At 35.7% G+C, this 24,533-nt stretch overlaps 4 protein-coding genes across 5 annotated transcripts in view; 3 read left to right on the forward strand and 1 right to left on the reverse strand.

The window, feature by feature from the left end:
- Positions 1-7,658, reverse strand: part of LOC116006440 (rRNA biogenesis protein RRP5) — a 19,656-nt gene extending 11,998 nt beyond the window's left edge. Inside the window, exons 1-20 of the mRNA XM_031246803.1 lie at positions 7,487-7,658; positions 6,550-6,758; positions 5,762-5,905; positions 5,288-5,464; positions 5,020-5,119; positions 4,698-4,807; positions 4,410-4,532; positions 4,219-4,290; positions 3,823-3,915; positions 3,240-3,353; positions 3,003-3,125; positions 2,516-2,701; positions 2,332-2,406; positions 2,047-2,183; positions 1,298-1,432; positions 1,070-1,218; positions 814-879; positions 446-552; positions 236-316; positions 60-134 (exon numbers count right to left, since the gene is read on the reverse strand). Coding sequence (XP_031102663.1) covers positions 60-134; positions 236-316; positions 446-552; positions 814-879; positions 1,070-1,218; positions 1,298-1,432; positions 2,047-2,183; positions 2,332-2,406; positions 2,516-2,701; positions 3,003-3,125; positions 3,240-3,353; positions 3,823-3,915; positions 4,219-4,290; positions 4,410-4,532; positions 4,698-4,807; positions 5,020-5,119; positions 5,288-5,464; positions 5,762-5,905; positions 6,550-6,758; positions 7,487-7,652 — 2,442 coding nt within the window. The 5' untranslated portion in view covers positions 7,653-7,658. The remainder of the gene's footprint in view (positions 1-59; positions 135-235; positions 317-445; positions 553-813; positions 880-1,069; positions 1,219-1,297; positions 1,433-2,046; positions 2,184-2,331; positions 2,407-2,515; positions 2,702-3,002; positions 3,126-3,239; positions 3,354-3,822; positions 3,916-4,218; positions 4,291-4,409; positions 4,533-4,697; positions 4,808-5,019; positions 5,120-5,287; positions 5,465-5,761; positions 5,906-6,549; positions 6,759-7,486) is intronic.
- A 2,132-nt stretch (positions 7,659-9,790) lies between these two features.
- LOC116006771 (PI-PLC X domain-containing protein At5g67130-like) lies at positions 9,791-12,610 on the forward strand. Its single transcript, XM_031247261.1, has 10 exons — positions 9,791-9,862; positions 9,959-9,963; positions 10,017-10,053; positions 10,155-10,298; positions 10,946-11,038; positions 11,344-11,647; positions 11,730-11,953; positions 12,030-12,116; positions 12,210-12,312; positions 12,474-12,610. The coding sequence occupies exons 1-10, from the start codon at positions 9,791-9,793 to the stop codon at positions 12,608-12,610; spliced, it is 1,206 nt and encodes a 401-aa protein (XP_031103121.1).
- Positions 12,611-14,160: 1,550 nt separating this feature from the next.
- Positions 14,161-17,833, forward strand: LOC116007220. The gene is made up of 3 exons (XM_031247832.1): positions 14,161-14,714; positions 15,804-16,130; positions 16,951-17,833. Exons 1-3 carry the CDS (start codon positions 14,496-14,498, stop codon positions 17,479-17,481), a joined length of 1,077 nt encoding a protein of 358 aa, XP_031103692.1. The 5' UTR covers positions 14,161-14,495; the 3' UTR covers positions 17,482-17,833.
- A 1,808-nt stretch (positions 17,834-19,641) lies between these two features.
- On the forward strand, positions 19,642-23,906 carry LOC116006618 (DEAD-box ATP-dependent RNA helicase 37-like). Of its 2 annotated transcripts, XM_031247058.1 has the most exons (7): positions 19,642-19,786; positions 20,215-21,123; positions 21,239-21,322; positions 21,835-22,077; positions 22,616-22,783; positions 22,968-23,081; positions 23,222-23,716. In XM_031247058.1, exons 2-7 carry the CDS (start codon positions 20,383-20,385, stop codon positions 23,714-23,716), a joined length of 1,845 nt encoding a protein of 614 aa, XP_031102918.1. In that variant the 5' UTR covers positions 19,642-19,786; positions 20,215-20,382. The 2 variants fall into 2 exon arrangements, with proteins under 2 accessions (XP_031102918.1, XP_031102919.1); XM_031247059.1 differs by lacking the exon at positions 19,642-19,786 and having other exon boundaries at positions 20,383-21,123; positions 23,222-23,906.
- The last annotated feature ends 627 nt before the right edge of the window (positions 23,907-24,533 follow it).

Consider the following 24,533-nt stretch of genomic DNA (forward strand, 5'->3'; position numbering starts at 1 on the left):
TAAAAAAAAAAAAAAAAAAAAAAAAAAAAAAAAAAAAAACACAACAACAACAACCCTACATCAAGTATGTTTGTACAGACTGATTGTCCAATGTAGAATACTTCTGAAATATCGTATCTCCTGTCATCAGTAGCCTGGATAAAATGAAGAATTTGTGATAGATCAGCAGACCTATAGAATGATGCTTTCCAGCAAGCATAACAAAGGATCTTTGCTAGTCTAATAATAGCCATACCTTGTTTCTGGGAGAAAAGCCAGTCAAGCGCCCTAAAAAGCGAACAAACACACCACTCCCAATTACATTACAAACGTACCCCTGGTTAAATTATTCAAATCACCATTAGAAAAATCTTACAATTGCAACAATCTGTTACCATAAAAGCATAAGACCAAGAACAAACTCAAAACAGGAACGTAATTTAACAAAATGAGAAAATGTTCTTACATGCACCACAGAATGGGGGGAAATTTGATTAACGTCCAATGGAAGCTGCTCAGCTGTGCTGATGAGCGAGTATTTGGCAGAAAGCACCAAATTGAAACCTTCAATATCTATAACCATAGAGAATACTATTAATATGTTATGCTTAAAGGAATTTATATTTCGACATAAGCTCCCCATTCAACCTAACTAATAAGCAAAGAGATTCCATTTCCACTTTTTGGATATCAGGTGTGTGTATTTACAGACACAAATGCAGAAGAAAATTCACTGCAACAAGCACAACACTCTTAAACTAGATGTACATATAGCAGAGGCACCCAAAAAAAGAAACCCCCCAAAAAGTACTTAATGGCAAGATAAAAGATTACCAAGAACCAAAAGCTGGTCAAACTCATATCCAGGCTTCAAGACTGACTTCATTAAATCAGCAAGACCTGTATGGTCACGAAATCAAACGCTAATATTACAAGTACAAAAAACAAAGCTAAGCTACATCTAAATGTAAGCAAGTGTAACAAACAGTATCAGCAAACAGAAAGAAATCATCACTGTGCAAAAGGCCATTACACCTTCTAAAGAAATCAAAATGAGCAATCATCAGACAGGCAAGAGTTAAAGGTATACCGCGATGATCCGATAAATGTTGTGTAGGCACCGTTCCTTTCAGATGACTTTGACCATTGTTGACATTTACCACTATAGCATCAGGAGTAACTAGCTCAACAGTACCAGAAACAATGGTTCCTGGTTTGACCATTTCAGTCTCGGACCGCCTAGAGAATTAACTTAATAATGTTTAAAATACAGGCAAGCATATTGTCTAAGTTTAAATATACACCAAGGAAAACAAACCTCATTGGTCTTGTTGTAAAACTGAGGACAATTCGTCTTGAAGCAGGGCTAGAACTGACAACTCTACACTTGACAACTTGTTCAACATGATACATCGAGCTTATGTCAGACCCAGGATCTAACCCAAGTTCAGATCTAGCAGGATAAATGTCGATGTTACTTATTAATGCTATAACAGCTGAAACAAATATGTAAATGTCTATTATACACAACATTACTAACATTTCCTGATCTTGGATTGATAAAATGTATGTTTTCCAAAGTTTAAAGGCATTGAAATTAGCAGAGACCCATTTTACAATAACACTGACATATCTCGAGTATAATTTTCCTTTTTAAACATATTCCTATGGAATCCTTGAAACAAAAATAATTGTTAAACAAAGCAAACACTGCTGCCTTTTCAAGTTTTCAAAATATTTTGCTACACAAAAACAGAAAGCATAAAATTATTAACACATCTAATATTCCATGTGATAATTAATAACCTCTATGACTGGAATCAATGCAAAACTCATTCCAAAGTGGGATAAACAGTCCCTCCAATATTTGGCCCAATGCAGGAAATATTCAAATGGGGGATAAACAATCCCTACCCTAATAACTTAAAATGGTATAAGTTAGTTTAATATTTATCCCACCCTTACCCCAAGACTCAAAAACTTATGGTATTGTGAATTGTGATGCATATCTCAATCCCTCCCGATCCCATAAACCAAAAAAAGGGAATAATGATAGCAGGGACACACCGTGGAGCAAAGCCTTGTACTCCATTGTAGAACCGCACAAAGCAACCATGCTTTTCAATCTTTGTAATCCATCCATGTGTCATCAGTCCCTCCGTAGCATCAGTGTATGAACTGAGAATGTCAAGCTTAGATTTCACCTACAAATTCAGTAGAGAACTAGACATCATACTACATATTTTTCCCATAAAAACAGAAACATCAAAATAACAAGCTTAAAATATACTAGTAATACGTCAAGAAGGGGCATAGCACTAGTATTGATCATAATGTCAAGAAGCGACATACAAGAGTTTTCTTATGTGTAACTGTGATCCTCTTGGACTTGCAACCAAGCACCCGAAAGACTATTTCAGATCCAACCTGCAAAAGTTTTTTTTAAAAAAAAATTGAATTACCAGTTACACAAGAACAAAAAAAAAAAATGCACAGAGACAAATTATTGACAAATGACAAGATAGATCTTAATCACCTGGAACTTCTTCCGAGGCTTTACTATTTCAAATTCTGACATATGTCGTAGAGGACAGAGTGCCTTTACCCCACTGGAAAATTGCACAATGGCACCAAAACTGTCAACTGTAATAACTTTAGCTTTTACCACCATCCCAGGCTTGACATCTGAGTGAGTAAAAACTGATCCTTCAAATGCACTGGTCTGTAGTAATATGAAAAAGATTCAAGCAAGGTAAGTCTACTGCACCAATCTATGTATCAGAACATTCAGTAGTTAGATACCAATTCAACAGTCTTGGGAAAAATATATTTTATACGTAGCAGTCCTTTATGATCAGTTGACAATTTCGTGTAACAGAACACGTATATCCAATCAAAACAAAGATGTGTTCATTTCATTTATCTTTGAATGATGTAAACAGACACTTGCTAAAGCACACAGAACGTTGAATATACTTTTCAATGTTAAGGATATTCTTCAATAATAAAGGGGAAAGAGCAACCTTCAAAGAACCAGTTGCAAGCCCTTCTAGATTCCTAAACCCAAGAACTCGGACACGGACAACTTTCCCCTGCTTGAAAGTTTTCTCCATTTTCTTCACTTCCTTATCATCCACGTCAGATACCTGTAACCTCACAAATTGAATATAGTCATGAAATTTTTTTAATAATAATAATAATAAATTTAAAAAACAGAATTCCCGCATGACATCAGTCTAGAAGGTGAAGAACAAACTTACATAAACATATGCTGGAGTTGGGACTGGAGAAGAGGGAATCTCCAACAGAAGACCCAATCCCTTGTCAACCCTGATTACTTTTGCTTGCTCAAAGATATCTCCAACTTTAACCAGCTGCATAGCATACAAGCTATCCATAAAGATCATACATTACATACAAATAAAATCACAAAAATTCCCTTTCTCATCATCAGCAGAATCAAAAGGGTGTTATCACACCCTATTATTAGTCCAGCACCCCGTCTTCCAACAATTTGGAAGCTTGAGAAGAAATGGAATTATCCTGACTATCAATTATAAAACCAAACCATGAAAGTCCCGTGATTAGAAACTATAAAGTTTCATGCAACGCCTCATTTAGGAGGGTTGAGGAACAAACCAGTAAATTAGAGCCTTGAATTGAAATAAATTTAAACAACTGTTCAATAGACTAGAAAAGGATACTGCCTTTACAAACAAACTCCACTGCTTCACTAACCACCCCCCATCTCTCTCTCTCCCTCCCTTCCCATTAAAAAGAGCAAAGTAGAAAGAGTAACTCCAGCAGAGAATATAACTTTTGCAACCTCCAATAAGAACTTACTGAAGGTGGAGCCTTTTTATGGACCAGGTGAGGGTTCAATGACAAACCGACAGCTCTGGTTGCGGGATCAATAAATAATATCCGAGCATTAACCTGTACCCAGCCAAGATACAAAAGTTAAAATCACTGGTCAGTAGTCTACCTTGGCATCACTTAAGAACAACAACAAACTTAGCATGCAAATAAATAAACAAATGAAAAAACAAGAGTTCATCTACAGTGTAGGATCCTAAGCAAAGGGGTGTTCATGTCTGATATATAATTATATATATTCTACATAATGAGTATCCTTCTCTTTTATCATTTTACACTTGTGTACGGATCATAAGTGAAAAACCAGTGAAAAATACTCTCTCTAGCTTCCCCAAGATAACACAACAAATGTAAAAATACTACCTTCTTATTTTGAGGGTAATCGTCCTTCCAACTTGGAGGGGGGAAAACTTGCTGTAGATTAAATATGTCCACCTATAGGAGAGAAATAAACATAAATAAAAGAAATGCATAAAGGACACTAGAATATAATTTCAAAGTATGAACCTAGTTACCAAAAAGCATAAGAACAGAATACAACACCCCAAACTTACAGTTCCAGTGAAATAAGTGAGGAAGGATAGCATAACTCCATTTTCAAGCACTGACAAGACACTAGCATTAACCATCATGCCTGGAACTAGAAGATCAATGGAAATGCCCTTGAGGTCCTTAGTCTGCACACAATGACATTAGTATATGTGAAGTTGGGGAAGAAATTTTTATATTGATAGGCATAAACAAGAGGGTATTTTGCAACAGAAAGAACATGATGCCAACAAGCTGCAATGCGTAACAGGGATGGATAGAACCAAAATATACAATAATGAAAATGAGCATACCACATATTTTGCAACTGCATCGGGAGCAGAACTTAAATATACCACTTTACGAGTTCTGTCAATACTTTTGACAACCCCCTCCACAAGCTGACCAGTGTTCATTTTGTCAACTGTTACACGTATGAGAATCACATACTATCAGGAATGAAATAGCCTTTCATTTCGAGAGCTTTAAGGGGAAAAAACAAAACAGAAAAATAAAACAAAAGTCATTTCATTCAACTAAATAGGATAAGAAAAAGATCCATCAAGACTATAGAGGTAACCATAATGCCTACATTAACTTCTAAGAATGAAGAGCTTGTGTAGAAAGATAAATTACCAGATTGACTGTGTATAGGCAAAAACCCAGAAAATGAAGGTAACCCAAAATGAAGTATGTATCCATGATCTTCAGTGCTTTTGATATAAGCACTAAGAATCTGCACATCAAGAATCACAATATATGATGCGTTCAGAAACAAATGGGTATATCCATTTAAATTTTACAAAGAACATGACTTGGGGAAAGGAATTCAAATAATTAAAAAAGACAATTGCTACCCTAAGAGCAGAAAAGTATAATCAGTAACAATTCATAAACTACATACCATTCCTTCTTGAATAGCATCAAGAGTTAAGTTCTTGTGCAATAAAGCAAGACGTAGAGACAGCCAAATTTTCCGCTTCCCTGCTTCTTTCTTATCATCATCCAAATGCAACACAATGCAAGAAACCAGCTGCCCGACATGAAATAAGCCAGAAAGATAATTGCTCTCCATCTCCATCTGTTAAAATTAAATTTTTAGAATAAAGGAAACTGAATAAGGACAAAACATTTTTCTTAAGTCTTTTAAAGAAAATAGAAGGTTGGATATGATGAATTTTCGATTTAGTACTTACTAGTTTATTACAAACAATTTATGCAGTCATTAAATACTAGAAGCATTTATGACCAAGTTAAACATCCACTGCCATAATTTTTAGTTTTGTATTGTGGAATGGGAAATATTACAGCACTAGATTATTAACAAGTAGAACAAGAAGCAGGAAATGTTGAAGTATGTTTTTAAAAAAGTCAGCACCTCATTTGTCTCGCTATCCCATAAAGGATCATGTGCTTCAGATGCCCGAACTAATCCACGTAAACCCCCTGGAAGGCTAACAACAATATCTTTCTCATTTACTTCAGCAATCACCCCCCACAGCTTCATTCCTGGAGAAATGTTCTGAAAATTATACAAAGAGAGAGAGAGAGAGAGAGAGAACAAGTTTCATACCAGTAGTCAGTATAACTAGAATGGTAAAACATCATTTGTAAAGAAATGACCACATAAAAAGCTGCCACTGATGTGGGAAAGGGTATTATAAATGCTACTCCGCATAATATAAGCAAGACCAAAGGGTTCATTCCAAATGAGACAGTAAAAGGTCCAGCATGTGGAGCTCGATGTTACATTTTATGTTTGACAAATAGACTCAAATTCAGTAAACTAATGCAAATCAGAAGAAAGAATCCATGGAGGTGCCGCTTTGGCATTTAAGCTACCCAAAACAACATAAATTCACCGCATTATCAAAATCCTGTATTGACTACTCTAAAATGGTAAGTGTTAGCCTTAAGACCATGCCCAAGTGCCCAACGGTCAAGTGACAAAAGCTTTTTAGGCCAGACCACTGACCAATTGGTAAGTATTGGCCATTCACTCCTTAATGAAGGCAATTGGTCCTTATTTTGTTGCAAAGGAGTACATTCATTGCTAATCATGTAATTGAAAGTATTCATTAACATATCAGTTATGTAGTATTATAATCACTTCATCAAGCAAAAAAAAAATGAGGATGTAAAAACTACTATAAAGAAAGGCAGTACCTTCAGAGTAATTTTGTTTGCAGACTTGGGTAGTTTTCCACTAATACTATGACCAAAAAGTGAACCCAAATCATCCTCAACTGATTGATTTTTCTTATACAATTTATGTTGCTTCTTTTTTTTCAAAAATCTCTCCTCAGCTTCAAATTCTGCATCCACTTCCGCCCGCACTTCATCAAGCTCTTCTCTAGACAACAAGCTCGCTCCACCTTCAAGACCAAAACTTATAATAATAAATTCATATTCAAAAAAAAAACATTATACACATAGATATAGTATATCCCTGGCAATAGTAGAAAAGCATGCATTTGAATACCTAAACTTATAAAAACAAATTCAATTTCACAAAAAGGTAATATTCCTGTAAAATCATTCTGAAAAAAAATATCATCCTCTTTACACCATGGAAAAAAAAAAAAAAGGATAGTCACAGAACTACAGTGCATTACCTATGTAACAAAAATAAGACAACAGAAAATAATGTAGAGGGGACCAGAAAGAATGCCTTGGCATGTCCCTCATAGAGCATTTACATTTATCCGATTAGCCTAAATGACCTTCTATAGTTGATTTTCTACTAGACTATATATGATTTTAATTTGTTCAGCTGTTCACATAAAAATATATTCAAACACTTATCTTTAATCAGTGCTATCCCAACACTGCCAATTTAGTGCATATTTACTGATATGTTTTTATGCCATTGTCAGTTCACTTGAACATTGAGTTCATTGTCAGCTAGAATTACTCCGTATTTGAGCACAGACAGCTGCCAGACATATACACGAGCAAATTGAGCTTAAATAAGGCATGTGCTCAATTTGAGATCTGATTACTATTATCACTAAGCGTATGACTAATACTTTTTTCATATATATGTTTTGAATTAAATTGTATGAAGCTCGGTGAGTTTCTACGCATAGAGTTATAGCCATACCTCTGGGAAAGTCGGGGACTTCGTCTTCGAGCTGGAGAGGCACCGATTTCCCAGAAAAACTAGCGTTGCCTGCTTCATTGTTTTTGCCTTTGCGTTTGAACTGTTTGGGATTTTTTACCAATGGCTTCGAAAACTTCTTGCTTGGTTTCTTAGAAGGTGGCGCCATTGTTAAGCTTGGGAAGGTTTAGAAAGGGTTTATGAAACAAACGATTCGGAGTTTAAAATAGCAGGTGGCGAACCGGGTTTCTTCTCCTTTTTTCTGGATCAATATTTGGGCCCAGCCCAATAATAATATGGATTTTTATTTTGTAGTATCATTACACAAGTGTCCATGTTTTCAATCGTTATATCGTGGATCATGGCCCACAGTGCATTATGGACCTTGACTAGAAACGGCGTCGTTTCGAATGTTAATGAACGGTGAACGCGAATGACATCATGGAATGACTTCATGAAGTACACAGAATTATTGTCTAAAATACACAAAATGACTTTAGAGAATACATAGAATATTGGCACAACTACACATAAATCATCTCCCTAACATTCGAATATACAAAACACGCCACAACCTATGTTTAAGTACTCCTAACATGTATACACATAATTGTAGTGTACAATACGCATAATGCCTTCAAAAATACAGAAAAAATGAAAACACCAAATACACAAACACATCACCCATGTGTTTAAGTACCACTAACATAAATACATGGAATCCTTGCCTAGAATACACAAAATGACTTGAGAAAATACACCGAATATTGACACAACTACACAAAAACCATCATCTAACATTTAAATATACAAAACACGTCACAACATATGTTTAAGTATCCCTAACATGAATACACATAATGCCTTCAAAAAATACACAGAATATTAACACAAATACACAAACTCGTCGAAACGGGAAACGTAATTTCCAAAAAACAAACTGTTAATTAAAATAACCAAAACGACGTCGTTTTGGTAGGGTGCACAGTGCATTGTGCACCATAGTCCATGATATAAATTGCCCCATATTTTAATCTACGAGAAAAATCGTCAGTTGTTACAAAGTGGACCAAAGTTCATGTTCACAATTCTAAAATTTTATATTCACAATTTTATAACTCTATATTCATAATTTTTGAACTATATGTTCACAATTTCATAACTATATGTTCAATAGTATAACATAATATTTGAATATATATAACAAAATTGTGAATATTGATTTCAAAATTGTGAGTATTGAGTAATATAATTTTGTATATTGAGATTTAAAATTGTGAATATAGAGTTTTAAATTGTGAACATAAAGTTTTTAAATTGTGAACATTGATTTGGGTCCACCTTGCAAGGTGGACCCGGGTCTATAGCATAATTTGCCAAAAATCATAGTCGTTATCCAAATATACGTATTTATCAATTCTTATATCATGGATCAGGATTCACAGTGTACTATGAACCTTGGTGTCTGTGTATGTGTTTTATACTTCTATGTTATGAGTTGTGTGTTTTGTGTTGTGAAATTTTGTACCTTAATAGTATAAATTCTATATATGGAACAAATTAGTAGTTGTACCTTGTATTATAAACTTATGTGTTTTGTGTTGTGAAATTTTGTTCTTACGAACACAAATTTCGTACCTATATCAGATTTGAAAAATAAGTAAATATATAGCATGTGTAAATGTCTTACATTGTGATATTTTGTATTTTATGTTATGAATTTTGTATGCATGATATATACAATTGTATAAATTATGTATAGAGTAATTCTATTTTATTTTTGTATAACACATGATATATTATTTTTATACGTAGTAATCACTATTTGAATGTGTACAAAATAGTATGAAAATAACTTTATAATTTATTATTTATATGTATAAAGTTTATTGAATGTTGTTTTCAAAAAGAAATTAGATGTTAATTATTTAGGTATGTATATTTTTTTTTTTGGGTGAAAATTGGGCATGCATTTTATGTTGTAAGTGAGATTTATTAATTATAAAACATAGATACAATTATTCGCCATATTTCATATTATTTGTGTACATCACGTTTATTACGGAGTATTTACGTGAATGCGTTTTAACGATAGTTTATTACGTAGTATTTCATATTTCATCTTCTCCCTCGTCTCTCCCACGCTGAATATCTGCTATAGACTATAGTCTTATCAGAGTCCTTCCCCGCCAAAGAGGTATGTATATTTCTCCGTGTACATATGAATGAATGCATTATTTTTGGTTTATTTTTCTATTTTGATCCTAATTACTACGCGTTTTCTCTGCGGTGTATGAAATTTTAGCTATGAATTTCTGCATTGCCGTTTCTCTGATCGTCGTCGCCGTTTTCAGTTTCGGTGGCTGCGCAGCTGTCAAGGTACATACTACTCTCCCATCCGCGGTGTTCTTCCTCTCAAACTATTGATTGGTCTTATGAACTCTCTTCTCATTTGTTAATCATTTGTGTATACAGTTCACGTCTGATTTTGGCCGGCAATGCTTGGTGTGTAGCAATAATGGCCTGCGGAAAGATGTACTCGCATTCAACCGCTCAATCCGTTCTCTAAGGCAACTCCCTGTACTCACTAGTTATAGGCTAATAGAGGTATACGTTTACGGTTTATGTTTATGTAATTTAAAATTCTAAAAAAAAATAATGATGATTCTAGGTCAAGGGAGTACCATTTAATCGGTACTCCTGGCTTACAATACGCAATTCAATTGTCAAAGTGAGTGTGAAATCAGCAACCGGAGGCGTCCGAGGGACTACTATTACCGAAACCCAGGAGGACTCTGTTATTGGACAGCTCAGGGTAATGATTTCTTTCTATTGCCTCAAGCTTAAACAAGTTTTGATGTGGTTTGTTAGTATAGTGGCACTGGACTGGTTGTGTTCACTGATTATTATTTTGACATGTACAGATGTGCTATGGTAAAGACAGAAGAAAAATGTACTCCACAATATATTGCTGGTTAGGACTAAAAATAGTGCTAAATATGTGTTGGACTAAGCTTTGACTATGTAAATGAAGGGAAGTTAGGAATTGGAAAATGGTAGCCTAATAGGGACATTTAATTTTTGCATGGTAGTTCATCAATCTAATAATGTATATGGATAAAATCTCCACATTTTTTGTTAATTTTATATCAAAGAATCAAAATTTTGAATCAATGATTAACATAGCAATTCAACTGAAATTTGCAATGAAATGCCAATTGTTTTAGAGGAAAAAAAGAAGATGAGGAGAGCAAAAAGGTATTTACTTCTAAGTTGCTCTTATGTCTTAGTGTTTTGCTGGCCAATGCAAAACTATGTAGCTTTTCTTATTCTCCTCTTTGAATTTGTCTCCGTGTGTGTTGTTTTTCTCTAGGGAAATTTATTGATCACGCATCATATGCATGCATATCTTCAGTTTCATTTTTTCTACACTGATGAGCTTTTGAAATGTAACTGCTGCAGAATGGCGTTAGGGGTTTGATGCTTGATATGTATGACTTCAGCAATGACATTTGGCTATGCCGTTCATCTTGTGGAAAATGCATCAAACATATTGTAAGTATGTTGTCAATTGTAAAATCATGATATTAAAATATGGTGTAGTATGTTCTTTGTCAATTATTGTAAATTTGTTTTCTGCATCCACAGAATGTGATTCAAACTAATCTATATGAACACTGTTGACATATCAGATGTCAGCTGTCTTCTATGGCTATTACCTTCTGGTACTTTTGCTTTAATTTTTAGGGTAACATTGGTGCATAATTGAGCTTAATGTTTTACCATCACCTCTATATGTATTTATCTTTTCAAGTTCTGACTTTTTAAATAGTTAACAGATTTTATTTCTTGATACTCAGCTACCTGTAATAACAGTCCTGAGAGAGATTAAAGTGTTTCTTGAAGCAAACCCTTCAGAAATTGTCACTGTCATGATTGAAGACTACGTTACAAAGCCAAATGGAATAACGAATGTTTTTAGGGCAGCTGGCCTAGGACCTTTCTGGTTTCCAGTATCTCTGATGCCTAAAAGTGGTGAGGAATGGCTAACTGTTGATGAAATGATTGAAATAAATGCACGGTTAGTGGTGTTTAGTTCCGAGTCTACTAAAGAATCTTCAGAAGGCATCGCATACAAATGGAGATACTTCGTAGAAAACGAATGTGAGTTTTTCCTCCCAGTTTTTCATGTGCTCAATCTAGTAATCATTACTGAGTACTGAGTACCGATACTCTCAATTTGTAGATGGAGATTATGGGATGATAAGTGGATCATGTACCAAACGTGCAGAATCATCTCCCTTGAACACACGAACAATGTCACTAGTTCTTATGAACTATTTTCCAAGTGCACCAAATCCTGACCAAGCTTGCAAACATAATTCAAAACCATTAAAGAGTATGATGTATACATGTTTTGAAGCTGCTGGCAAAAGATGGCCCAATTTTATTGTGGTTGATTTTTATAAGGTATCTTGTAGTTAAATTACACTTATTTAACAAGTGGAAAATCATGTTTTTGTGATTTTTAGTCGGGACTTTGCAGAGAAGTTTTGGAAGGGGAGCGGCTGAAGCTGTTGATGAGGCAAATGGTCAATTATTGTGTGGTTGTGCAAACATTACACATTGCAAGGTTAAAACAAACAACTAAGCTTAACTTGATTTTAACTCTCTAGTCATGATGCATGTCATATAAAAGTTAATTCACAAGTAATTATTGTTGCAGGATAATATGACTTTTGGAACCTGTGAGCTGCCCCAACCAGGCGTGCCGTCCCAACCAGGCGTGCCGTCCCAACCAGGCGTGCCGCCCCAACCAGGCGTGGCAGGTAGACAATTTCATAAATTGACGTTGCTATGTGGAATGTGTACATTGGCTCTTTCCTTGTGGTAATACCCTATACTCACCTTTTCTTCAATGATGACTGGCATTTTAACTAGAGTGCATATAGCTTTGATAGTTGTTTCCATGTGATTACTTTTACCATAGATGTGTATATAGCTTTAGAGATGCATGATCATGAAGAAAGTGATATTTGGCTCATGGAACTATGGAAGGGTGGAAGTTGGCTACGTTTTAATATCTCACTGCTGTTTGACTGTTTGAGAATGAAAATTCAGAGTTGAAACCTGATGTCTAATATAGGGTGCATTCAATTCCTAAGTGCCTTAAATCCCTTAAGTCAAATCATTGTAGGTGTTTGAGCTCTTGTATTCTGTTTTTGTTACATTGTACAATAGTGAGTTGTCCACATGTCGTTTTGTTCCTTTGGACCCTATATTTCCTGTTAGAATTCCAAGTGGAGTGTCCAACCACGAGCTGCCATCCACTTTGAATGATTTCTTTGATATGCATGTTGACTGAGTGACTGCCATAGATTTTCTTCAAACCTCATTTTGTTAGGAAGAGCAAGGTGCCCAAGGTGCTGATAGTATTGGGAACTTGATATGGTAGATAAAATAAGAAACACTATTCAGTTTAGGCAGCTTGGGGGTGTTTATGTTGTTGTCTAGTCTTAAGGAGTTCTTTATTGTTTTACAGTAGGTATTACCCTTTCCAATTAAGAGTTGTTTTAGGTAATATTGTCATTTTCTTACACCTTTGGACATTCAAGGTTACTGATATGTATAACCTGCAGCAAACTATATGTTAATCTATGTGTTAACTTTTGTAGGGTCTACTTTTTTGGTATATCAAGACTGCGGCATTTATTCCAGTTGTGATCGAGCCTGCGTTTGACTGAGAGGTGTGAATAAAGACTTTAGGAAATAAGTCAATCATTATGTAGTGTTATGATACTTCTATTAGCAATTTAATTGAGTAGATAGAATTTCGATGATGAGGTCATTAGTATAAAACAAATATTACCTTGTAAAAATTCACTAGTATTTTTTTTTTTTTGAAAAGAGATTCACTAGTATTTATTCACTAGTATTTTTACCACACACCCACACTGTTCATTGTTTTTATTAATTTTTCAAACTTAATCATATTCAATTCAAAATGTGTCTAACATTCACAAGATATCTAGAAACACGGACGATAAATACATAACGGTCGTATAATATATTAACTTGATAAATTTAATTGAACTTTATATATGTCATGATTATAATAATAATAATAATAATAATTTAGGAGATGGCAATATATGTCACGCCTCATGTTTTGAAATTTGATCACTAATAATTCAGGGTGACATTGATAATTGTTATGTAAGGGTATAAATTATATTTTTTTCATATTTATATTTACAACACTAATAATTTAGAATTCGGTTTGGATTTAATTCATTTTTGTTTACGATCACCAGATTTCAACATTTTCTAATTTTTTGAATATACTACCAAGCAATACTTGAACATGTCATTTTTCACCCAATCGATTCTTTATACTACCAAGCACTTGGAGTGCCACTTGAAGTGTTTTGTTGGTGACAATATGAGAATCATTCACTTTGTGAGGAATATGGACAACATTCAAGTGGGAACTAATCCTCTATAGGTGGTTCAAAACATTTTACTAATATTAGGGGAGAGTCTTATTTCCATTTGGTTCTTATAGATAAAACAAAAAATCATTGAGTAAGTTTACTCGTGTCTTTACTTTTTATTTTTAAACGATCACTGAACATGAAAACTCATACTATAAATAGTCTATTTCCAAGTTTGATTGTTCAGAGTTATTTTCTATTCCTTCTTCTCATCTTTGTAATGTTTTGTCTTCGAATTTGATATAATGAAGAAGGAATATTTTATGCGCCCGGAAGGTAGGCACGTGCTGGAGGCACCTCTATATAGTCTTTCTTGCAAAGGCACTACCTTCCGCCATTAGAGACACTCTTCCCAACCTTTCATACATTCACCAGACTCTCTACTGACAGACAAGGCAGTAGTACCCAGACATATTTGTTTGCATTGTACTATGCCAAACCTCGTATGATTACAACGTTGAGCAGATACATTCATCATCGCAAGAGAGAGAGAGAGAGAGAGAGTTGAATTGTGGGATATGAGTCGTCTTGCGCCATTATCTGAAGTGCCCAATGGGGACGAAGCGGAGGAGATGTCTACCAACTGTTCGAAGAAATCCCAGACATGGAGAAACTGGCTCAGAACCCACTTGTCTCTGTTCTCTATGCACAAGAAATCTGACCTCAGAATCCTTCTCAGTGTTCTTGCCTGCCCTCTCTTCCCTGTTTCTGTTCTCCCCAAGCTTCCCATTTCTCAAGTAAGACTTCTCTCTCTCATTAGATTCTCCAGTGTATATTTATAAGCTACTTGCTAGAATTAATTTGATGCTTTGATTGATCCGGATTGCATTGTTTTGAATGAATATAATTTTCTCATCACCAGAAAGATTATACTAAGAAATGTTCAATCTTTGCTGCATTCTAAGTTTTTTTTTGAGTCACATAGAAACCGCAACCACTACCTTAGGATGTGCACGGGTAAATAAATCAGCAAGTTGTTGACCGGGATTGGTTCAAAAGGGGTAACCCCAACCAATATAGTTAAGCATACAAATTTATAATTATAAGGTCACGAGTTCGAATCATAGCTCTCTTGGTTTGAACCGATCAATATAGACAACCTAAGCTGGTTTGCCTTCTTGTGTTCTTTTGCAAGCTAGAATCACGAGGCGAGATTTTATCCCAAGAAGGCCAAATTAGAAATTAGACCGCTTCTGCTGAGAGTCGAACTTGAGTCTTGTCTAATCAGAAACTGGGAGTTCATATTTCACTGTAATTCAGGAGGTCCCAATAGAATTAATGGTGAAGACCAAAGCAGTGACATTAAAGTGGATAAATTTCAAGAAAAAAGAAAAGAAAATCAAATACAGATTTGTAGACATCATTCTGCCATTGTGTCCTCCTAGCTACTGCTCTTTCCTTTACCTTTGGGCCATGCTGTTCGTGAAAAGTATCCATCTATACCCACCAGTAGTTGGAAACATCAAATATTTCATTGTTTCTGAACTTTCGCTTTCTTGTACAAATTCCTCTTTTCTGTAGTCCAGCAGTAGTTATGCTTTCCTTTTCAAATAGTACCATGTGTTCAATCATCATGGACAAGCATTTTGAAGTTTGTTGGTTAAAGCACCTATGATGCACAGAAACTTTGAAAAGTGAAAGTAAAAGTTACATCCCGATTTTTTTTGAGTACTACTGACTCTGTTACAATGCAACATTTGTTCATAACTACTTTCTCAACCTACTGTCCCGATAAACTTACAGGAACTCCATAAAACGTTGGAATAACTGAATTAAGTCGTTAAAGAAGGGTTGATTAATTAATGTTAACTGTCTTAACAATGTAGGTTTCATCATCAGCGGAGTACATAATCCAACACTTTGCAGCAGCAACTGGCTGCCGGAAGCTGGAAGGAATGCTAAAGAATATGTACGTTTCAGGGAAAGTTGCAATGAGTATGGTGGACGAGCTTGACTCGACTAGTTCAAGTGTTACGGAGAAGGGTTGCTTTGTTATGTGGCAAATGTTTCCCGACAAGTGGCTAATTGAGCTAGCGGTGGGTGGTCATAAAATAGTAGCGGGCAGTGATGGCAATGTGGCTTGGCGTCACACGCCATGGCTTGGTGCTCATGCTGCTAAAGGTGGTGTCCGACCACTCAGGCGTGCTTTCCAGGCAAGTAGATCACAACACACCAACTGCCTGTACTTTTTAATTCCCGCTTTGTTTTATTTATTTGCTGGGGAATTGTCAGTAAGATTATATTGAAAATCAGGCTAGTTGGCCCAGAACATGGGCTAAAATGTTAAAAAAAATGAAGTAGCAGGCAGTAGCATGGATCATGGATATAAAAGATTCTAGCAGAATATTCCCTTCAAAGCTAGTGACAGGCATGAAACAAGTATAGATCTTATTCTTTGTGATCAGCTTTTGCATGTTATTGGCTTACTAACTCTTACTTTCTTTCTTCTAAGTGCATTCCATACACTGAGATGGACTTTGCCATAATGGGTGGTGGTGCATGTGGGTTCTGACCACCAGCATCTAATGTCTTTTAGGTCATTTTCTGAAAAATAAACATGTGCCTAGCTACTAGCTAGCCTTTAGGTTATGTTTGATTAGAAAACTCACCGGAAGGATTAAAAGTGGTAAAAGATTCAAAATTGAGACTAATACCTGTTGTTGGGGGCAACCCCAACTAAATTGGTCGACTGTTGGCTTGATAACCATGAGGTTACAAGTTCAACTCCCAGGAAAAGCAGTCTATTGGTTTTCTTGGTTTGAGCTAGTCAGGTATGGGCAACCTAGGCTGATTTATCTTCTTGTGATCCTTTGCTGGCTAGGGTTATCCTCGGTAGTAGCTGCGGGTTTCCCTCGTCGCCCAAAAAAGTTGAAGACCCAAAAGTAGAAAAAAGAACTCTAATTTACACTGCATTTCTTCTGGCAGTTGACTGGTTTCTGACTGCTTGTGGCCATTTGTATGCCAAATTTACAGGGGCTTGATCCAATGGCTATATCTGCTGTCTTCTCAGAAGCAGAGTACATTGGGGAAAAACACATCATGGGCACAGACTGTTTCGTGTTAAAGCTTTACGCCAATCACGAAGACCTTGCAGAAAGGAGCGATAACACAGCAGAGATGATAAAGCATGTGATGTTCGGTTACTTCAGCCAAAGAAGCGGCCTGCTGGTTTGCCTGGAGGATTCATACCTAACGAGAATTCAGTACCCCGGGTCCTCCCCTACGTACTGGGAAACCACAATGTGTACACGAATGGAGGATTATCGGGGCGTGGAGGGGGTGATGATCGCGCATTCAGGCTACTCCAGCGTTATCATCACCAGATTTGGAGACAACTTGAGGCTGGGACCTGCTGTCACAAGAATGGAAGAAAGCTATGTGATAGATGATTTGGCGTTTAATGTCCCCGGCCTCTCCTTCGACTGCTTCATTCCTCCTGAACATTTGCAGAAGGATTATCCAGAAGAGCATATTGAGTTTTGGAGATCTCCTTGGCATCAATAACACAACTCGGAGCCATGGTTTGAGTGTTTCTAGTTGGTGGAGGGCCGGAGGCCTGGAGGACCAACGCCCTTTTTTACAACTGCTACACAAGTATAACGGAATAAATTTTTTTTTTTTGTTTGGGATTTTTTACTACTGACCAGAGACTATGTAAGATTAAGATAAGTTTTTTTTTTTTTTGGTGTGTATACATGTTCACTAAATTGTTTGGTTTAGTGTCTGTTTTACATGGCTTTTTGCCACCATTTTCGCGGTATGTTTTCTTCTTGTGTGTCTGTATGTGAATGGCAACTAGCAAAGTGTTTAGTTGTTTGCTATATATTCTTTAATGAATCAAAGTTAAGAAGTTGACCTTTCATCATTACGACTTTCCAAGGCATTTCCACGAATCTCCGTCTTTTGCTACCTGCTAATATGTGAATTCAAATATCATCTTTGTTATTCTATGGTTACGGGTTAGAATCAAATTCGTAATATTTTAGTATAAGAGTCATGTTTCATTCATTTGATTATTGAAAAAAACATACCCTTTGTCCTTAAATTATATAATAATTGTAGTATTCGTTCTTATTTGTTGGTCGAGTTCACTTCTTGTCATTTTTTCTAACAAATATTATAAACGAAATTTGCAACGACAATTACAGCTTAAGGACGAGAAGTGTGCGCACTCTGTTAGAAAAATGACGAAATTTGTAAAATTAATTATAACTTAAGGACGAGATGTGAACACGACTAACAATTATTGATGCGTCCTACAATTACCGTATAATTTAGAGACGAAAAGTACAAATTTTATTAGATTATTTATTTTATAACTTACAAAAAATAATTTTAGTAGAGGGATATGTCTGGTCCAAATTTGTATAGAATTTTAAAAGTTTGAAGGTATTCCGTTTGAACTCTCTAAACTTTGAGAGAGTCTATAAAAATCATTTGATATTTGATTAAAAAATTGAAAGAGTAGTCGAGTGGTATTGGTATGAGAACGTTTGAAAATATATTATTTTAAAAAGCTTACAAAGATCATGATAAAATACACCCCAATACTTGATAGAGAGGAATTGTAATTTCTTTTCCACTTAATTACAAGTAGTGTAAAATTTCAGTATTTGATTGAGAGTTTATTCCCTTTCGATTCCCATATATACAACACACTAAAATTTGAATTTGTACTTTATTACATTTTAGGGAAAATTGTAATTTATACCCTTCATAATATGCTAATTATCAACGTCACTCATGAATTATTAGTAGTGTAAATATTGTCCATCAATTTTTAAATCCGGTACATATATTGTCCATCCCGTATTAGGGGTGTAAACGAATCGAATCGAGTCAAATATCTTACTATTCGATTCGAATTCGGCTATTTTGAGAACTATTCGTATTCGATTCGGCTACATTATTCGAATATATTCAATTCGATTCAAATATTCGAATTCAAAAAGTCTAAATTTTTTTTACAAGTTTTCCAATAAATTAAGATAAAATGTAATAATTTTTTTAAAAATTTAAATAGAATAAAATTTTCTATTAATATATAATTATATTAATATTCTATTAATATATATATATATATATATATATATATATATTCGAATATATTTGAATATAGTCAAATCAAATATATTCTGATTCGAATTCGGATTCGTATTCGAATTTGAATCACGAATCGAACTAAAAATATTTGATTTGTTTACCATATTTTACAATATTACGCAATCCTTATTAGTATAGGAGTGTTTTGGGCGGGAGGTTAAAGTTGATGATATTGTTTTTATTAATAGTATAAATAGAAGTATAGATTGCATTACATGGAAATACATGTACTGTATTATTACGATTATTAATTTTAATATAGAATTGTGTTACGAATAGGTACTTAGGGAAGAATATATTTTATTAAGAATTGTATTAAAATTGTATTACGAATAGGAATTTTATTACCATATTTTACAATATTACGCAATCCTTATTAGTATAGGAGTATTTTGGGCGGGAAGTTAAAGTTGAGGATATTATTTTTATTAATAGTATAGATATAGATATAGATATAGATTATTATATGATCATTTTATTTTTTAAAAATAACTTATAAATAATGTTGCGTACTTGCGTCATTAACACTAAATAACGTTTTAGTAGAAGAAAACAACATTTTAGGACTCTTACTAAACTTGTACTTGTAATAGAAACGAGCATCATACGATTCCTACGCTCCTGTGTCCGATCCCTATTTTTTCTCTCGCCTCCTTGTCTCTCTATCAAGCTCTAGGGTTTCTGAACGATTTGTTCGCTCACGAAGGTTAGCTCTATAGCTGAATAGCTGATTTACATGTAGGAGTGCTTGATTGATCTCCTTGTTTCGTTAATTTTAGCTTTAACTATTTCTTTATCTGTTGAGTTCTCTAAGCTCTCGCCCATCACAGCTATTATATCTCTACTTAATGAAAGCTAGATACATTCGTTTAATTTCTGTGTCTTTATTTGGATGTTTAGAATTGCTACTGGCTGCTTGCTGATGGATATTCTCAGTGATTTGTATTTGGTTTTTTGTTTTTTGTGTTTTTTTTTCTTGTGATATGATGAGCGTTTGCTTGCATTTTGCAGTAAATTGACGTGGGTTTATGCTGAGTTGAGCTCGATTTCATCTTGTTTGCTTTGATTATTTTGGTTTTCTCGCTAGCTAATGGTGATTCTTTATTTTTTGTTGTTTCCTTTTGTTTAAATCAGGGTTTTGAACTGAGTCAATTACCGGCTTCTAACTTGAGTTTATCTAATAGGAAAAGTGGGACTTGTAGCTTATTGATATTTATCTAGTTAGTTGTCTAGAAGTAAGGATTTGGTGTTGCAGATTAGTTTTTGTGATATAATTTTTGTTGGAGGAAAGGGTTCTCAGCAATGAGGAACTCATGGGCGGATTTGGTTGAAAATGCAGCATCTGGTAATGCTGGAACTAGTGATGGCAGTGGAGCTTCAGCTTCCACCAGGAAATCTTCTTATGTGCCACCTCACCTTCGGAACAAACCACCTTCAGCTGAAGCTCCAGCTCCCCCACAGGGTGGCCCACAGTCTAGGAATGACAGATCAAGTTATGGTGGATCAGCAAGTGGGTCAGTATGGAGTGGACCTAGGTCTGATAATGGCCGCCCGCGATATGGTGGTGGAGGTCGTGGTGGCGGTGCATGGGGTAGCAGAGGTGGTGGTTGGGGTAGAGAACAGGAGGTCAACCCTTTTGGTAGTGATGATATTGATGGTGATGGAGAGTCTCCAAGTGAACAGGAAAATAGTGGGATCAATTTTGATGCATATGAGGATATTCCGGTGGAAACAAGTGGAAATAATGTGCCACCTCCTGTGACTACATTTGCAGAGATAGACTTGGGGGATGCCCTTAACTTGAACATTCGGAGGTGCAAATATGTCAAACCAACTCCTGTACAGCGTCATGCAATCCCCATTTCTCTAGCAGGACGAGATTTGATGGCTTGTGCACAGACTGGGTCTGGCAAGACAGCTGCCTTTTGTTTCCCAATTATTAGTGGAATCATTAAGGGGAGTGTTCCGGAGAGACCACGAGGAGGACGAACTGTTTACCCACTTGCTCTAATTCTTTCACCTACAAGAGAGCTCTCAATGCAGGTTGGTGTACTAATCTAATATGGAGTAACATATTTAAGCATTTTGTTAATTGTTTCATGCCAAATTTTATTTTGGAAATTCTTATTCTGAATTCTCACGTTTAATCACCCTGCAGATACATGACGAAGCTAAGAAGTTCTCTTATCAAACTGGTGTTAGAGTGGTAGTGGCTTATGGAGGAGCACCAATGCATCAGCAGGTATGTATCAATTTTGGTCCCTAATTTCCTTACACTTTAATTACTGAAGGTGTGCTCCTGAAATATCTAATTTACTTGCAGGTCCTTATAACATGCCTATGATGACTTATTTATTAGTCCACGGACTTGCAATGTTTCTAGCTTTCACTTTCTATACGAGTTTAGGAACTGTCTTTTTTTTTTTCCTACTTTCATTAACTCATTATGCCCTCTTCAATACTGGTTTAGGATACTTCTTCAAAAATGGAGTACGACTTTGTAATTCCTGAGTTAGAAACTGAATGTTCTCCAGAAACTAGTATTTTAACTCTGGTGCTATCTATTGTCAAACAAGTACTTTGTGGTTCCAAGAATCAAACCTCCATTGCATTTCTGATCTTGTCAATATTCAATAATTAGCCAAAGTGCACTTTCTGGAAATTCAAGCAACCATGGATGTTGGTGTTCTTGAAATCAGTCATTCATTGGATATTCTCTTATACCATTTGACTAATTACTAATTGTTTTTTCAGCTCCGAGACCTAGAGAGAGGAGTTGATATTCTCGTGGCAACTCCAGGAAGATTAGTTGATCTGCTTGAGAGGGCTAAAGTTTCTCTACAGTTAATTAGATATTTGGCCCTTGATGAGGCAGATCGAATGCTGGATATGGGGTTTGAGCCTCAAATCAGAAGGATAGTGGAGCAAATGGATATGCCCCCACCTGGTGAAAGGCAGACTATGCTTTTTAGTGCCACATTTCCTAGGGAGATCCAGGTTTGCTAATTGCTTACTAGTTGTTTTATTTTACTTTTTAGCCATTTGTAATTACTAATCAGCCAGTGCAAGGGCACCCACAAACTAGGAGTAATGAGGGCAAAATGGAATAATGAAATCCAAATAGCCACTCCATCTAGTTTGGGGTTATCATTATAATATTATCTTTTCATAAGTCATGAATTCCTTTTAACACTCCCCAGGGCCTTTCAAAATTTGACGTTTTTCATGCAGCCTGTCACAAAAAATTGCACCTTTTACTTTTATGCATTTCCTTGCTGATGATGATGATGCATGTATAATATGGGGTTGATCATCCCTCCTTGTTAGACTGTTTTAATTGATGAAAAGACCATTATTGTAGCATCACCATTCTTTACACTTGTTGGCAGCTCGAAACTTTGCATGATAGAGTGGCTTCCTGCCTTGTATTTTGTTAAGTTTGAAGTGAAAAATATCATGATTAACTGCTTCCTAGGGACTGGAATTTTGGATATGATCTATCTGGTAATCTTTCTCCTTTTTGGTTTGCATACAGAGACTTGCTTCTGATTTTCTTTCAAACTATGTATTTTTGACGGTTGGACGGGTTGGTTCCAGTACTGATTTGATTGTTCAGAGAGTTGAGCTTGTTCAAAATAATGACAAGAGAAGCCATCTTATGGACCTTATTCATGCACAAAAGGCAAATGGAGTTAATGGTCAGGTAACTATAATGCATTGTTCTTATCATGTGATTATGCCTTTTATTGGACTGCCCTGGTGGTTGCGATCCCAACAGTGAAGGGTGTCTACTGAGACAAGTTCAGCTTAGTTGGACAGCCATACGAATGATTGAATGGTTTTGTTCACCGGCTATCATTTCTTTGACTGTTTGCTAACTTTTGCAGCAAGCTCTGACTTTGGTGTTTGTGGAAACAAAGAGGGGGGCAGATGCATTGGAAGGCTGGTTGTGCAGTAATGGGTTTCCTGCAACTTCTATTCATGGTGATAGGTCACAGCAGGTTGGCAATCCCTTTGATATATAACTCTTCTAGCTTTTAATTTCTTGACGCATAGGCTATTGTCTTTTCACGCTGTCTGGTTTGTTGTTCGATATGTACTCCATATTCGTCACATCCTCCTTATCACTTCAATCTTACAGGAAAGAGAGCTTGCACTAAGATCATTTAAGAGAGGGGATACTCCTATTTTAGTTGCGACTGATGTGGCAGCTCGTGGCCTTGATATCCCTCATGTTGCACATGTCATCAATTTTGATCTCCCTAACGACATTGATGATTATGTGCACCGGATAGGAAGAACTGGCCGTGCTGGCAAGACTGGATTGGCAACAGCCTTTTTCAATGAAGGTAATTTGTCATTGGCCAAACCTTTGGCCGATCTTATGCAGGAAGCTAATCAGGAGGTACCAGACTGGTTGACCCGTTACGCTAGCCGTTCATACAGTGGAGGTAGAAACAACAGGAGGCCTGGCGGGAACCGTTTTGGCGGTCGCGACTTTAGGAGGGACTCTTTTAACAGAGGCGGGAGTGGCAAAGATTTCTATGGTGGTGGAAGCGGTGGTGTTGGTGGAGGTTATGGTGGTTACGGTGGAGGAGGATATGGGTCTGGAGGAGCAAACAGTGCTTGGGATTAGGTGTATCATTACATTGTTTTTAGCAGTATGTATTCGATAATTTTTTTTTTTAATTTTAATTTACAATACTTATTCAATACAAAAACTGATGTTTTGTTCCCTCTATGAGATTGTTTAACCTCTGGGTTTTGTTACATTTTTGGTCATATTAACATACATGGAATTAAAGTTTGTGGTGTTTCTTGAGACTTGAAAACATGTTAATATTTTGCTAGTTTTCATGGTTCCTTGGTGCATGTGCTCTTCTGATGATTACATGACCTTTATTGAGTTTCTTTGGACTATTAGTTCTATATGTCAACATGTTAGGTAGAAAGTGAAATAAGAATATATACATTACAATTCAATATATATTTTTATCGATTACTAATGGTAATGGTGTGACTTAGATTTATTTGCCCGTACTAACGGTGTGTGATTTAGACATCTGCATTCAAATCTATATAACTATATAGTTAGCATATAGCACAATCTCTAAATAAATTTTGGCCACTCATCATCTTATCATGAAGATTAAACCAATACTAAATAATATATATATATATTGGAAAATAAACAGCTTCATTAATCAAGATCCTCAGTAAGAAGAGTAGAAGGAGGGACGTCACTCCATTCCTTACGATCGGCAATGAATATGGCTTCCCGAGCTAACACATGGACTGTCATATTCGTGGATCGTTTAACAAACATAAAGTTAATTCTAGATAATATAGTTAAAAATCACAAAATCCTTACATTTCTCAACAGAGAAACCTATGGTTAGACAAAAAAACCATCAGTTTCATGAATTGAAAAATGCCATGTTAGGCCAACAATC

Source organism: Ipomoea triloba, chromosome 15, assembly GCF_003576645.1.
Source record: "Ipomoea triloba cultivar NCNSP0323 chromosome 15, ASM357664v1".
Lineage (NCBI taxonomy): Eukaryota > Viridiplantae > Streptophyta > Magnoliopsida > Solanales > Convolvulaceae > Ipomoea > Ipomoea triloba.